Here is a 16,368-nt window from a genome sequence, read left to right as displayed (position 1 = left end):
AACCAATCGTAAGAATAACCTTGAGAAAGAATTGTTCCAGCCATGCGGCCCGTTTATTTATTCTAATTTTCTGACCCTACTCAAGTGCCAGCCGCAAAGGTCGTGAGCGTCGTCACAGCACTTGAGCGGACCCGACCAAGTTTTTTGTTCCTTCTTTTTTCCATTATTTCTTCTTTTTTTTTTTTTATCTAGATATGGTCTGGTCGAGTGCCTGGTTTTGTGGTGCGCCCACCAGTTTCTTGCGACCGTTTGAGCCACATATTTATATTTATTATTTAGTTTGTCGAGCTACCACTTTTGGACACAACCTTTCGTGGAATTGAAGGCGATGTTAAGTAGTCATTTACTGATAATGTGGTCTCCCATTTCCCATTTCGTTACCCCAATGCAAATATTTAACTTTGGTCAATATTTTGTGGCCCATTCCGCTCTCAGCTATTGTAAGCGATACAGAAGCTTTGGAATAGTTATTTGATTGAGGTGTGTAATAGGCAGCTAGAAAGCAGCTTCAGCTACTCTTGGTAGATCCTGTGAACTATCAGAGCTTGAGACTTGCCTATATCAAGCACAGGGTTTTCCAGAAAACGATAAGAATCTATATCGATATCATGTGTTTAGCATATCTAAATTAGTTGTAGGTTGTCGAGTCCAGAATATTTTAGCTTTTGGATAGCATATCTCGGGGACTATACGAGCTAGAGACTCCTAAGTTGTAGGCTGTCGAGTAGTATATATCCGATTCACTCATTGTTGGCCCTAAAAATTTGATAAGGATCGGAATACCAAAACCGAAGTTAATCAAGGACGCTATTACCATAGTTTGCGACTAGGGGAAGAAGAAGTACATCCGCAGTTTGCCCAAGAGGCTCGATTGCCTGTAAGTGCAGCTCGGCGCCCGGTACTGGGCATCCACTAGTCGAGCATGCCCGACTAGAGCACTTTAATTTGTTTGCCTCATATTTATATTTCTGCATTTCGAACTCGGAGCTGTCAAAACGAATCATAAATTAAGCATTTACTTGGAATTGACTTTTCCGTACAGTTTTTGGCCATTTTCTCAGCTGCTTCCGTCAGTTGCAGGCATCTCTGTGATCTTTAGATATTTATGATTAATGATTGCTGCACTCTTGTTTATTTATCTTGTTGATCTTTTTGATTTGCAATCATATTCCACTGGGAGGTGCTACTGTTTATTTTGCCTTGAGTCCAGTTTTGTCTCTTCTCTTGGGATATTATGTATATAGTTTTTGCTAAATTGATGACACTCTGGAGAGTTTTGGCTGGCATCAAAATATTTTTGTATATTTACAAATGTTTTAGAAATTGTAGAAAGGAAAGTAAAGTGGTTTTGTCTCTAATGCCCTTTTTTTCTTATCATATTATTCAATTGATTTGTGCCTGAAGATGACTTGACTTAAATGCCTATTCTTGCCACCCACAGGTGAATACATACGCTTGCCGCTGGATGAGCTGCTCAACGACGTGCTGCAACTGTCTCCCTTTCCACTTGTAGACGACGTGGTAAGTTCTGTACCCGCACCCTCTTTGGCCGAGGCTCTGTCTAAACTGCAAACTTTCTCTCAAAATGTTTTAGCTAAGCAACGATTCGGTTGCATCCACATCGCAGGCCGCTGCTGCAGCTGCTGCTGCCGCATTGAATAGCAAACCAGCGACGCGTATTGTCTCCGAAACTGGTGAGGATTTGGCCTTTGCTGAGCAGGAGTCGATCGATAAGGATAACGAGGCCAGTTACTCGGCCAGCGATTTTGAGGATCTGCAGGACTCTGTGGGCTCGCCCCTGTTCGATTTAGATGACGAGGCCAAAAAGGAATTAGACGAAATGCTACAATCAACCGCACCGCCCTACCATCACGGCCATCCCCATGCCCATACGCACCATCATCCGGCGCATCATCATGCCCATCATGCCCATCATGCGGCCGCCGCGGCAGCGCATCAGCGCGCCGTTCAGGCGAGCGCCAACTATGCCAACACCATGGGCAGTGGACCGGCCAGCGCCTTCCAGCGTCAGCCGCCAAGCACGGCGGGCTATCATCATCATGGCCATCATCAGGTAAGTTCCCAAATAAATGCATCTCTTATCCTGCGAGCTGCCCTGCCAGAACCCGGTGCGGATGCGTGTTTTTTAAGTGCTCGCATCCGTTGTGCCCAGCCCCATCTCTTTGTATATACATATGTATATATATATAAAATTATGTGTATATAGTATATTTATATGTATATGTATGTACGTGTACATTAAAAGCCATTCAAGGATCATTTGCACGTCGTTTTGGAGTGTTTTTCATCTGCTTGATTCATTTTTTGCCTCGCTGCCTGCTGCTGCTTTGGACTTTTTTCTTCACGTGCTCCGTTCTCGAGCACTTGATCTTGGCTCGCATCATTGTTGTTATTCTTTTTCTTATTTATTTCTTTTTGATTCTTTTTTTTTTTTTTTAGCTGTTTGTACAAAGCTTCAAACCCCTCACCACACTGCACGCTCCATCCGCTGCCTTCATCCGTTCCGTTTCTCGTTTCAGCCACAAGTTCGTCAATCTGTGGCTTGTTGTTGGCTTTTGTTGTAACTGCCTCATCAAAAAGATTGAGGCGAGCAGCGCATACATACATATACCTATACATATATATATATGTGTACATATATGCATTTGTTGTTGCCTCATCTCAAAATTGTTGCTGTTGTTGTGGCTGCTGCTGCTGCGGCTGCTCCTCTTCAGCTGCGCTCGAGTCGTGTAAAGATTCTTTTGGGCCACGCTGCCCTCACGATGTGTCTGATCTGTGTGAAGCTCTGTCTGGGCCTTGTTTCGTTTGTTTGCGCAGCTTGTATGCTCTGCTGGAGCTGCAAGTCCACCCCGCCCCTGCCCCCTGCCCACATGCTGCCAGCTATTGATATGATTTTGATTCGTTGCTGCAATACAACTATGCAAAATGTGACTCACGCTCCAAATTAAGGCAGCAACTGTACTAAAGATATATATATATTGTATATGTTTCTGCAATCGAACATTATTTTAAATAGAATTCTCATGCACATTCATATAGTTATTGTGTTATTTGACATGTTATGATAATGGACTCTTCCAATTGTAAAGCTCTCATAGAACTCTAAGGTGTCCCAGTTCTTGTAATAAATAACATAACTTCGCATACGCTTTGTGTGAAAATATACAATTTTTATAATTTAAAAATTCAAGGCCGCCTACTCTCATCCTTCAGAAATAATTTAGTTTAAAAGTCACCTTCGGAAATAGTTTCACACTTCCAAAATGATTGTTTTTGGGTTTTAATTCTGTAAATAAATTATTATAATTAAATAAAATTACACTTTGATTAGAGTACTGTACACGCTTGTATACCCTTGTAGAGGGTATTAGAATCTAGTCTTGCAGTTTGTAACGCGAAGAAGGAAACATCACCGACCCTATAAAGTATATATATTCTAGATCAGCATCAACAACCGAGTTGGTATCGGTTCCTTTGTCTGTTTCTATGCTAACTAGTCTCTTAGTTTTAAAGCTATCATCATAAGCCATTGACGGATCGGACTACCATATCATATAACTAGCTTACGAACGGTCGAGGAGTAGGTTCTTATATGGCAAAATATTCCAAGATATTTTCATCAAACCTAGCATTTGCGAGCTTCACTTTTCTCACATAGGGCATTAAATCTCTCGCATGCCAAGGATATCCCTACTTTCTCGTTCCTTTTACTTCTAGTCTCAAATTTATCAAAATAAATACTCTTATTTTGATTCCGGCTAAGGCCTGTAAAATATCATCTCGCTCGCTTCCCCTTTCCTTCAGTTTTCGACAGGACATGTAGAAAAGTTAAAGTACATGCATTTCTTGTAGTATCTTCTGTGATCTTGTTGATCTATTTATTTGGGTGATATGTGTCGTCTAACAGCTTATAGTGTCTGGCCTAATCCCACCGCAAATCCAGCTAAACAAGTGCAGCATCAAGCGATCAAAACCGGCAAAACATGTGAATGAGCAAAGATTTCTAAATAGTTGGCCTGGCTCTGTGGCACGCATCTAATGAACTCGAACAATGGCAGCTATTGAATAGATGCCAGGCCATCCACAGTTGACAAAGATACACTCGCACACACACTCACACACACACGCACAGCTGAACAGTCATGAAGTCAGCGGCAATTACTGTTAAGTCTTTTGCGTCGAACCACACACACAAAATGCCGCACGCTGTGGTCAGCCGCAACGGGGATTAGAGGTGAAACCGCGCGTACCCGAAGCCTAACCCTAACCCTAACCCCTATGCTACGTTTGATGTGACCCTTTGTTGTTGTTTTTTTTTCTGTTTTCCTGAATGCACAGCGGGTTGCAGCGGCTACTTGTTCTGTTCGCTGCACTTGCAGCAAAGCCATTTAATGAGCCAGATGATCTGTTTTTGGCTTTCGCAGGAAGCGCAACTGCAAATCCTGAAAAGCGGCAAAGGCGACGGCTTAACCGCCAGCTACCTTTCTCTCTCTCTCCCTCTCTGTCTCTCCCTCTCTCGCCGCCCTTTCGCTCTTGGGCAGCCAGTGTCATTAGGCGAGCGGCAGGCTTTAGTCACTCTGTCGATCTTGATTATGATTATGTAATACATGTGCGTGTGTGTGTGTGCAAAGTGTCAGCTTCCTGATAACATTTAATTTGCCATTTGTGCTCGTAACTAAACCTCTGGCTAAGCCCCTGCAGCCCCTGCGTCCCGCCGCTGTCTGCTAATTGCAATCACAATGCAAAAAAACAAAAGGGGGACTGAATACAAAAACTTGGCTTAGCTCCGTGTTCATTAAAGCCGCTTTGTTGTAGTTGCTGTTGTTGTTGTTGTTGCTGCAATGCGCCACTTGACTTTTCCGCGTGGCGAAGTGTTTATTGAATTCGGTGGCACTTGCCGCCAAGCCAGCCACTGCCTCCCCCCTACCCCCTTCCTCGCCCCGCAAACCCTATCCGCCCGCTCAGCTCTACGCCTTGATTGCAGCTTTGACTCGACTGCGGGCACTTCAATTGCTGCTGCTGCTGCTGCTGCAGTAGCCCCTGCAATTAAATCTCCATTTAGTAAGCGTGAATACAAAAAAAAAGTATCTTTTAATGCCTGCAGCTCTGAGCGACTCCCAACCCCCCCCCCCCCCCCCTTCTGCCCAACCCTGCGGCGCCTTAATCGCCGCGCGCAGCTTTAATTATGTGAATTTTAAATATTTACAAAAAGCTTAGCACAAAATCAGCGCAAAAAACTTTATTAATTATTTTACAGCATCTTCGAGATATATGTATATATATATGTACATTTTTTTTTTGCTGCTCTTGAGATTTCTGCTTTTTGTACGTTTTTAATTCAATTTATGTAAACAGTTTGATGGCTGTCGCTGTCCTCTTGAGACTCGTTTCGCGCACACATAAATCAAATTAATGACAAAAAAGCGCAAAAAAATGTAGTACTAGCAAAAAAAAAAACAACAGCAGTCGATGTTGGCGAACAGAGACACAATCCCTCTAACTATCTGAGCTTGGCTTAAAATGTGAGATTTGGAATTTCCTTTTGGTGAAAGTTTTTTGGAAATTTTCGCATCAAGCAATAAGCTAATTACTGATATACAGGTCTAATGACAAAGTTAATTAAACAAATATATGTTTATTCAACAAAAGTAATTGGGTTTAGACAAACAAATATTTGTACAATTTCCTAGAACGTAATCAATTTCGCTTATTCGAATGAATTGCGCAATAAATTGGCATAAGCTAAGAAATTTTAGAAGCTTAAATTCATTTAAAAAGAACTAATTACAAGATCTCTGGACATTCGCGCAAATGCCATTAAGTTCAAATTGTTATGGAGATATCCTAATAAGGTTGTTGATACCCAATATTAAGGGTATTCACACCAAGAAAAGAGAGCTTATATTTAGAGTGAATGGTTAAATAAAACAACAAAAACAAATAGAACACTGTTCAAGATTTCAAAAGTAACCTATTAATATAGAATTGCAGTTTAAAGCTAATAGAGCTTTCTTAAATTAAAGATTTCATAGTATTCCTTAAGCATTTATAGAGCTTCCTTTATGCTTTTATAGAGCTTTTATTAAAATCTATTTGATCTTTACTTAAGATTAAAGACATATTTTCTTTAGACATATTTGAGCTTTATTTAAGAATCTATAAAGATTTCTTAGTGTCATTGTTCTTTTTTAAAGAACTTTCCTTCAGAAAAAAGTTAACTATATTTAAGAAGTTACGATTTCTTAAATAGTTAATAGTTCTTTCTTTATGATATTTATATCTTTATGATATATATACATTATTTAAATTACTATGTTGTACAAAAAATTAGTAGAGCTTTCCATGGAACTTTAAAATATCGACAGTTATGGATAGGTTAGTTGGGTTTAGATTAGACAAATGTTAAGATATGTTTACAAACTATATCCTAGACAAACAATAAACTCTTTCTCAACTAGTCAAATGAATATTCATTGATGATTGATTAATCATGAGTGTGTTTATTCGCTCTAATGCTAAGCTGCTTAAGTAATTGATTCATTTAGGCTTATAAATCCTTATAGTTCCGATCTGACAGCTAGGTGCAACTATTTCTTTAAACGGTAATCTGAGTGTTAAGTTTGACTGGAGCCTGAGCTAACGGCAAAAACTCTAATGAAAGCATACGGCAACGCCTCAAGACTTCTCTCCATACATTTATAGGCATGTCTTAATGTTCGTATGTGTGTATCTGTGTCTGTGTGTGTGTGTGTAGATTGTGAGACTGCTACCGTATCGAAGCCCCTGCAGTTGATTTGCTTTGCGTGTGAAACGCGACAAAACAATGGCCAGTGGCTGGCAAACTAACACCAGAAGTTAATGACAAGACAGTGACAATTGAAATTACACACACTCAGCACAACACACGCACACACACACAGATTTACACACTGCACATGCAACTGGCCAAAGTAAACGCCCCGTTTACCTGCCGTGGCGACTGGCTTCGGTTGTTGTTTTACCTGTTTGCTCAGGAGCGTGTTGAGGCATATATTAGATGTGCACACACACACACACACACATGACTGTGTGTTTGTACAGCCTCTCTCACATACACATACGCACACACACATGCCAAGTCTGAGCCGCATTCGCTTTGCTTTTGCATCTGTATCTCCAGCATGTGGCTGTATCTTTAGCTGTATCTGTATCTGTGGACTGTCAGTCAATGTTGTCTCGGGCCCAAAACTCACACGACAACTCAACGTCAAGGAGTCAAAGTCGCCGTCTACGGAACGTTCACCGGTTCGGTTCATTTCAGCTCAGTTCAATTCGGTTCATTTCAATTCACTTAAATTCCGTTCGCTTCGCTTCGTTTCAATTTGATTTATCTTTTTTCCTGTTGTTGTTGCTGTTCCATTTTACACCTACTCAGTCCTCGCGTCATATTTCGTTGTTAAAATTTATCTGCAACTCAATCTGAATGTCAATGCCGGCCGCATCCTCCAAGTGCATCAACGTCAGGGTTTGGGCCAGGTTTGATGGCTGGCGGCTTTTAGCGCTTAATTGCGGCGTTTAACAAATTGTTTCGAGGAACGCGCGAGAGTCCCTCAGTGCGTGTGTGTGTGTGTGTGTGTGTGTATCCGTGAGGTATGTGGTAATATATGTGCATATATTTTAGACTGGCGCCCACGCCTGGCTGTATGCAATACGAAGAGCTCTACTGGAATTAGTTAAGCAAATAAATAAACCAGTCCGATAATTAAGAATAACAAAAGCTTCGACTAATGAAGTCGTCTCACAGCACGAACTGTCGATCAGTTAGTTACAGATAGAGATACAGATACAAATGCAGATAGAGATACAGATACAGATACAGATACTGTTGCTGTTGCTGACTGAAAGGCAACCCAAATCGAATACGACCGCTGACTGCGGCACTTGTCAAATTGAACGATACGAATTTTTATTTCAATTCCATGTTGATCGATCTTCGGGGGCAACCCAAGCAAGTCCCAACCAAAATCGCCAGATTGATACATTGTGCACGTTTTTTGGCTTAAAAGATCCGTCGGCCGGCGAGACGGACAAACAACAAACAAGTCAAGTTTTACTTGCAGCGCAATTTGAATTTAGTTTTTTCTTTTTTGTATCTTTTATTATTTTGATCATTTTTATTTTTTTTTATTTTCGTGTCTTGTCTGCGGCTTATTGTTGCTTATTTCTAGAGAATTCCGTAAACGGAGTCTTGCATGATTGATCGCTTATTTATTAGTTTATTTCACAATGAGTCTTCCTCTCTCTCTCCCCCTCTGTCTCCCGCCCTCTCTCTAAACCCTTCTCATCTTGTTAATACATCAACAGTTTGGCGTAGCTTCTCATTTTCACACAAATTAATCATTGACTCCTTTTTTGCAGGGCCGCATGCCGCGCCTGAATCGCAGCGTCTCCATGGAGCGTCTACAGGATTTCGCCACCTACATGGGCATGGGCGTGGTCGGCGGCGTCTCCGATATGCCGCCCTATCCGCCGCACTATACCAGCTACTCGTACCAGAGTCCAGCCGTGCCACCCAGCGCCCAGCATGCCGCCCAGTACGGCCAGCCGGCTGCCACGTTGCCGCCACCACCGCCGCCGCCACCGCATCATGGCCATGGTCACGGCCACCATGCGGCCATGCTGCATGCCAATTCGACACTGGGCGATCTCTGCTCGGCAGCCGGCGGTCAGCCGCATTATGGTCACAACCTGGGCTCGGCGGTCTCATCCAGCATGCATTTGACCAACTCCAGTCACGAGGTGGATGGCGCTGCTGCTGCCGCTGCAGCCGCCGCGGCCGCTGCCAGCAGCAACTACAAAATGGAACACGAGATGATGTATTATGCGGTAAGCGATCTGGGACCCGGCGATTGAATATGAATTATGATTTTACACAGAGAGTGTTAACCGATTTGTTATTTCAGAACACTTCTTCGGACGTGAATCACACGGATGGTTTAATCAATTCGTTTTTCAACGATGAGGATCTTCACTTGATGGATATGACCGAGAGTAAGTGATCAATAACAATGACTCTCTTGCCATTTTCAATTGGTTAATAAGCAGTGATCAGCTTGATAACGATTTGTATCTACATGTAGATACAGATACAGTACAACTTTTGTACTTTCTTTTGGTCTATCACGAAGCTAATTTCCTTTTGAACTATCGAAATTGGCAATTTGCAATAAATACTGTTTTATTGCTTTGCTCAACTTTTTTTGATTTAGTACAACTGGCCTTTACCTGTGCAAAACTCAAGCTTTGAAAGCTTAAAGCTTAGCAAGAGCTTTACGAGTTTATTTTGTTATCTCTGAGCGTGCGAGATAATTGCTCACATATTAATCTAAATGTGTAAATATCTTGCGTTCTGAATATATAATTTTAACTAGTTAGTAAATTACGTTTTCAGTAAATGTTATGTTTTTCTTTTTTTCAATTAAGCTTTAATTATTTTATCTCTAGTACATTCTCTTTTTATTCAGCCTTATTATTGAATGAAATTTTAAAATATTTAAAGATCATCTTATTTATAAATCGAAAGTTTTAAATTATTATTATAATTTGTTACTTTCAATTATATATTCTGTACCTCTCATTCAGTTCTAAAACCTGTCAATGCTTTAAAAGCTTTTTATCAACATTACACTACGTCAAGTTCAGTAGTTCACTAGTTTGAGTCAGTTTTCCTGTCTCATAAAAGAAAAATACTTGAGTGTTTGCGACAGAAGCCAGGCCCCAAGTGCCAAATAGACTTCATTCGAATTCAGCTTGAGTCACACCCACATGCGCTGCTGACTCGGCGTTCGGAGCTTTCACTCCAGAACATTGTTCAAGTTGCGCGACAGCATAACAAAAACAACGCGTGCGTAAGCTAAGCCACAACAACAACAACACAACAACAAGAACAAGGCACACACAACACATACATATATACGAAAGAGAATTTTAGAACTGATGAGCTTTTTTGACCGCCGCCTGCTGTTGTTGCTGGCACATTTTGCTGTTAGCTCAGTTGTTGCTCTGCACTGCTTTGCCGTATTCTGATTAGCATATTCGTGATATAAATTCGTGAAATTAGTTTAAATTTGAGTGAAGAACAACGCCTGCTCAGCGGCGCGAGCTCAATCGTCGCCACGTTCGGCTCTTTCCGACCGCTCGGCCCGCTCGTGTTTCGCGCTCAATTCAGGCAAAATTTTAAAATGAGCATGACAAAAGCAAAGCAACAAGAACACCGCACAATTCCGAGTCAATCAGTCGAAAACGAACAATCGAATACGATAGTGAAGTAAATATGTATATTCAATGAAATAGTAATAATAAAAAATATAAAAAAAAAAAAAAAGCAAACAATAATATAAGAAGAAAAAAAAAGAAAGGAAAACGACTACGTGCTAGAAACGTGACAACACTCTTATACAATTAACATAAATTAATAAGACTTACTGATAAATGAAACAATGACGCACTTGGCACATTAAGCAAACCCGAAAGCGGCACCAGAAACTGCACAACACACCAAAATTCATGCATACGTGATACACACACATACACATGTTTAAAATTGTTCTCACATGTATTGGTGCATCGCGAATTTAGAACGTTTGATGACGCGCGAGTAACGTATTTTTGTGGCAAAAAAAAGAAGCAAAATTTTAATAAAATAAAACAAAATCGAAAATAATCGAGCAAACGAACACGAGAAACAGCCCCAAAAACGGCCGCCCAGACTAGACAATACGCAAATCAACAGGTGAGAGTAAGGGGAAATATGTGTGAAAATGAGCAGAGCATTTGATAGCGCCAGAGAAGCGCTGGCAGTGGCAAAGGCAGCGTCAGCGGCATCGGCGCCCAGTGCGGGTGGTGGCCGCCGCCGCCAGCGCAGTCGGTGTTTTATTTTTATGCTCAGGCGTACAAATCAAAAGCACAAAACCCATTTAAATATTTGCCGCGTAACAATTTTTTTCATTAGTCATGCTGCGCAACCAGCTCTGCTGCCGTTGCCGCTGCTGCTGATATCAGCAACGTTGCGCAGCGACGACAACGACAACAACTACAACGACAATGTTCTAAAGCGCGCTCTCTCATGCGCGCAACATCGTTTTCGCTCTCGAGAGCGTCGCACACACACACACAGGCGCACTACACGTACTCTCTCTCTCTCTCTAATGCGCGCTCAGCAAGTTTTGTTGCTGTTGCTGCTATTGCCGTTGGCTGTTTACTATTTTTAAACTGCTGAGTCATTTCATTCGAAGCAATAACGTTAAAGCACACAATATCAAAAACAACAACAAAATACATTGCACGATATCGTTGAGTCGTTATATTCTAGCGCTCTCAATGTACGAATGTTTTTATTATGAACGCACTAATTGTTGTCGCGCCACCCTCTCGCACTCAGTCTTTCTCTCTCTTTTCTTTTTTGTCAATGCATTTTTGGCATAAAATGACAAAAAAATGCTAAAGAAATTACGTTATTGGGTTACGTGTTTGCGTTTGCGACATTTTTAGAGAAGGACAGCCAATGAGCGCATTCTCTTGAGCGCGCTGCTAAAACGTGCAAAAGCTTTAACCGTTATCTCTATTAAACTTCCGTTATTAGTTAGGCTTTTCATTTATATATTTTTTTTTTGTGGCATGTTCCAGGGCGGGAATACGAACATATTGCACTCTGCCCACTGATAACTTCGACCTACAATTTTGTATTGTATTTTGCCAAGTCATCAATGTTTATGGGCTTGACCTTGCCATGCCGGCAGACGTACTTATAGACTATGGTAAATAAGTACACATATGTACACACATACATATGTACACGTTTGCCCATAACAGGTTACCTTAATCAGCTCACATTTCAAATAATGAGCCAAGAATTAAGCTTAAATGTGACAATGATTGGGGCTTAACATTTTGGGCGGGCATCCTCGAACTATGTAGGATATAAGCTGGTGTCCTTTAAAGAGAGCTTTCACTGTCTGCATATACTCGCTGGCATTACCCGGCATTGCTCGTCTCAAGTGCTTTTCTTTAAATTGTGAAACATGTGACATGAGTTTTTACCTAGATTTATAAAAGCAAAATCAGACTAAAATATTGATATATGTATATTGAAAATTCAGAAATGTAGATCTCAAGTTTTCTATATGTGTATAAAACTTCATTTGGGCTCACAAGCTTAAGCATAGTACATAAGATCACATGGTTCACCGAGCAAGGCGATAAGATTAGCCCAGACCCAAAAAATAGCGCTCAACAGACCTCTCGGGTACATATAGATAGGTGTATATATATATACATACATATATGTGTGTGTGTGTATACATACATTTAACTACCCTCAGACATTTCGCAATGTGCATGGAATGGAAAGTGAGACGTTCACAAAATTGGTAGACCTGGGAACTTGGGGACAGCCTAGCGATAGAGCTTGATATAGATAAGGAGCTACCGAGACGATAAGCAATACGGTGGGAACACGTAAAATATATACTGCGACAATTTCGCATATACAATATACAAAAATATGCTGAATAAGCGAAAGGTGCAGAAAAAGCTAATCTATATAGATCAGGCAGCGGTCCACATATACAGTGAAAGCTCGCTTGGGTGAACAGCCAAAAGAAAATTAATAGAGGGAAAACAGGGGGAAAATCTCTAAAATTAATTCATAGATAATATTAATGCATGAACAAATTGATATTTTTGAATTATTTTGCATAGGGTATCTTTTCTTAAGAGTAGAGAAAAATGACTATCGCTGTTCGTTAGACGAGCCCTCACTGTACCATATAATTATATATATGTATATTTATATCTATATGCATATATAAATTTAAAATAGAGAACAACTTTTCTAATTTATAATGTTGTTTGTTTGCCTCTCCCTCTCTGTCCGACAGGTTTCTGTCGCATGGTGGACAACAGCACGAGCAACAACTCCTCGGTGCTGGGCCTGCCCAGCAGTGGACATGTGAGCAACGCGGGCAGCTCCACTCTGACCATTGGCAGCCATGCGAATCCCAATAGCGTAGCTGGCGGAGCTGTTGGTGGTGTTGCTTCTATGAGCGGTGCAACCGGAGCAGCAGCAGTAGCTGGTGCTGGTGTGGGCGTAGGCGTGGGCGTGGGCGCAGCTGGTGTGGGCATGACCAGCGATCTGTTGGCCAGCGCTGGTGGGGCACAGGGTGGCGGGGATCGCCTGGACGCGTCCAGTGACAGTGCGGTCAGTTCGATGGGCTCGGAGCGTGTACCCTCGCTCTCGGACGGCGAGTGGGGCGAGGGCAGCGACTCGGCACAGGACTATCACCAGGCCAAATACGGCGGGCCGTACGATTTTAGCTACAACAACAGTAACACACGCCAGCCGCCGGTGGCACAGAAGAAGCATCAGCTATATGGCAAGCGGGATCTGCACAAGCAAACGCCCAGCGCCTTGACTGCTACAGCGCCGCCAGTGGCCGCCACGCCGCAGCCTCAGCAGCATCAGCAGCCGCAGGTGCAGAGCATCAAGTACGAGTACGAGGCGGGCGCGGCGGCGGCGGCCTTCACGGGCATGCAGCGCAGCGGGGGCAGCAGCAGCGTGGGCGAGGCAGCTGCCATGGCGCCCGTTCTGTCCAAGGACTATCATCAGGCGTACGGGATGAGCGCGGCGAGCGCCTTTACAGCTGACTATGGCATGCCACGTGCACCCTTGACGCCACACGGCGTTGTCCAGCTGAATCACACATACGCACTGCCCCAAGGTAACGGAGCACTGCCCCAGGGCAGTGGCTCCCTGAGCAGACCGCATCCGCGCGACAAGAAGCCCGTTGCAGGCAGTAAACATGCCGCGAAGTCGGACAACGGCAGCAGCAATGCCAGCGCCATGGAGGACGAGCATTTGTCGCGGGACGAGAAGCGCGCCCGTGCCCTGAACATACCCATACCCGTGGGCGACATCATCAATCTGCCCATGGACGAGTTCAATGAGCGCCTGTCCAAGTACGATCTGAGCGAGAATCAGCTGTCGCTGATACGCGACATTCGCCGGCGTGGCAAGAACAAGGTTGCGGCACAGAATTGCCGCAAACGCAAACTGGATCAGATACTCACGTTGGAGGATGAGGTCAACACAGTGGTGAAGCGCAAGGCGCATCTGAATCACGAGCGGGAGCAGCTCGAAACCGAACGCAAACGCATTTCCAACAAGTTTTCCATGCTGCATCGTCATGTTTTCCAGGTACGTTTCCAGCACAAGTGCTGCCCCTTGAATCATATAGCTAATCAAATCCTTCGTCTACAGTATCTGCGCGATCCCGAGGGCAATCCCTGCTCGCCGGCTGACTATAGCCTGCAGCAGGCGGCCGATGGCTCCGTCTATTTGCTGCCGCGCGACAAGCCCGACAATGGCGCCGCGGCAACAGCTGCTGCCAGCACGGTGACAGCCGGGGGCAGCAGCCAACAGGCGGCGCTGCATCCCGTGCATCCGGGGCATCATCAGGTGCAGGCGCAGTCGCAGCACGTGCCACTGCAACAGCAGCAGCAGCAGCAACCACAACAACAACAACAGTCGCACCTGCCACCACATTTGCAGCAGCAGGCGCCGCAGCATCATCAGCAGCTTTTGCCACAGCAGCAGCAGCAACAACAACAACAGCAGCAGCAGCAGGCGCCGCATCAGCATCAGCATCACAAGGAATGAAAATATCTGCTGCGTTTTGCCGCAACAACGAGTTGGTTGTCGAACTTTCAGCAGCAGCAACAGCAGCAGCAGCAAATGCAGCGGCAACAGCAGCAGCTTCAGCAAAACTTGCAACAGCAACACTTGCAACAGCAGCAGCAGCAGCAGCAATGTTGCGAGCAGGTGTACGATTACCGTTACGATTTTTATAAAAACAGTTACCTGTACTACTGAGCCGTTGCCGCTCTTCGTCCTCTTCTTCTACTTCTACTTCTGCTTCTTCTGTTGCACGCAACATGTTGCTGGCAACATTTGGTTGCAAGACACGGCGCGGAAAACGCTCGTGCATTTAACTGCAGCGGGATTTACCGTTTTTCCTTTCATTTCCCCCCTCCCACCCTTCCTTCTCGCTAACTTAGTCAAAATGTTTGTTATTTATTTTTAAATTCTTTTAAATTGCCTTTTCTTCAACATTTTCTTTATATATATACATAGTTTATATATATTTTCTTATACATTGAAAACAATCCATAGCGCATGGTACGAAAATTTATACCTTACTTGTGATAAATAATTTGTGAATTTTGCATGAATATGTTTTGAAGCTGCAGCAACAATTAACTTAAAACTTTTACTGAAAAATCCACATCAAGAAAAAACCCACTAAAAATCCTCAGTCACACACACACACACACACACACATGCATACAAACACCTCTATCAACGCGTCGTCCAAAAGAAACATGATGCTAAAAAAACCATTTACATTTTAAATATTAGATTATACAAAAAAAAAAAAAAAAAAAAAAAAAGATGAGCACATGTATAAATAGCTGTTAGGTAAAAGTTTTGTAAAGGTTTTGAAACAAAAAAAAAAAGAATAAAATAATTAAAAATATTGCTGGACATTTCAGACTCGTTCGTAAGAAGCCTAGTTTAAAGTACACAAACAAACACACAGATACACACGCACACAAACACTCACACACACGCAAAGTAAACCTTAAGAGAATTACAACAATTAGCGTATTATTTACTAATACTTTAAGACTAGCTCATAAACAAAACTGTAAATACATATTAATTAATATAGTTTAAATATTCTAATTCATTTTAATAATCCACTCGATGCGCTAGGCGAGAGCTAAATGTAAATTTATCTACCAGTTAAAATACGAACGTAACAAAAAGAGTTTAAAAGTGAAAGAAAACAAAAAAAAATCGAAAGAAAAACAAAAAGAAATATTAATATTTAATATTCTTTAAAATGTCCTATTGCATAAAAACAAGAACGTATTTATATAACTGTACGCAGAGATCAGATACAAAAGTAAAACGGTAAAACTATTGTTAAATACATATAGCTAATATATGTACACGCATACATAGATGCCTACATCTAAATTGTTGCAATTAATTTCGTGCATCTCAAAACAATTATCGCAAAATGTAAAACTAAAAACAAATTAAAAAAAAGAAAGAAAAACATGTGCGCAAAATAAAAAAAAAAACACAAAAAAACGCGAAATTATTTGTTTGTAAATTGTAATAAATAATTAAATACTATGTCTATAAATATTTACACACACATACGTAATGAAATACATTTACATATTATATTAACATATACATTTATAGTAAAAGTACTTATGTTCTGAATATTTCAAGCATTT

The 16,368-nt window shown here is 42.1% G+C and overlaps 1 protein-coding gene across 1 annotated transcript in view; it reads left to right on the top strand.

Annotated features, from left to right (window-relative positions):
• Positions 1-14,929, top strand: part of LOC115761481 (segmentation protein cap'n'collar) — a 42,166-nt gene extending 27,237 nt beyond the window's left edge. Inside the window, exons 6-12 of the mRNA XM_030703248.1 lie at positions 1,442-1,521; positions 1,595-2,074; positions 8,419-8,886; positions 8,964-9,051; positions 12,939-14,254; positions 14,318-14,571; positions 14,914-14,929. Coding sequence (XP_030559108.1) covers positions 1,442-1,521; positions 1,595-2,074; positions 8,419-8,886; positions 8,964-9,051; positions 12,939-14,254; positions 14,318-14,571; positions 14,914-14,929 — 2,702 coding nt within the window. The remainder of the gene's footprint in view (positions 1-1,441; positions 1,522-1,594; positions 2,075-8,418; positions 8,887-8,963; positions 9,052-12,938; positions 14,255-14,317; positions 14,572-14,913) is intronic.
• The last annotated feature ends 1,439 nt before the right edge of the window (positions 14,930-16,368 follow it).

This window comes from Drosophila novamexicana, unplaced genomic scaffold (genome assembly GCF_003285875.2).
Source record: "Drosophila novamexicana strain 15010-1031.04,08,12 unplaced genomic scaffold, DnovRS2.1 tig00000485-arrow-pilon, whole genome shotgun sequence".
Lineage (NCBI taxonomy): Eukaryota > Metazoa > Arthropoda > Insecta > Diptera > Drosophilidae > Drosophila > Drosophila novamexicana.
Note: the sequence above shows the minus strand (reverse complement) of the source record. Positions and strands in the feature narration are given on the sequence as shown.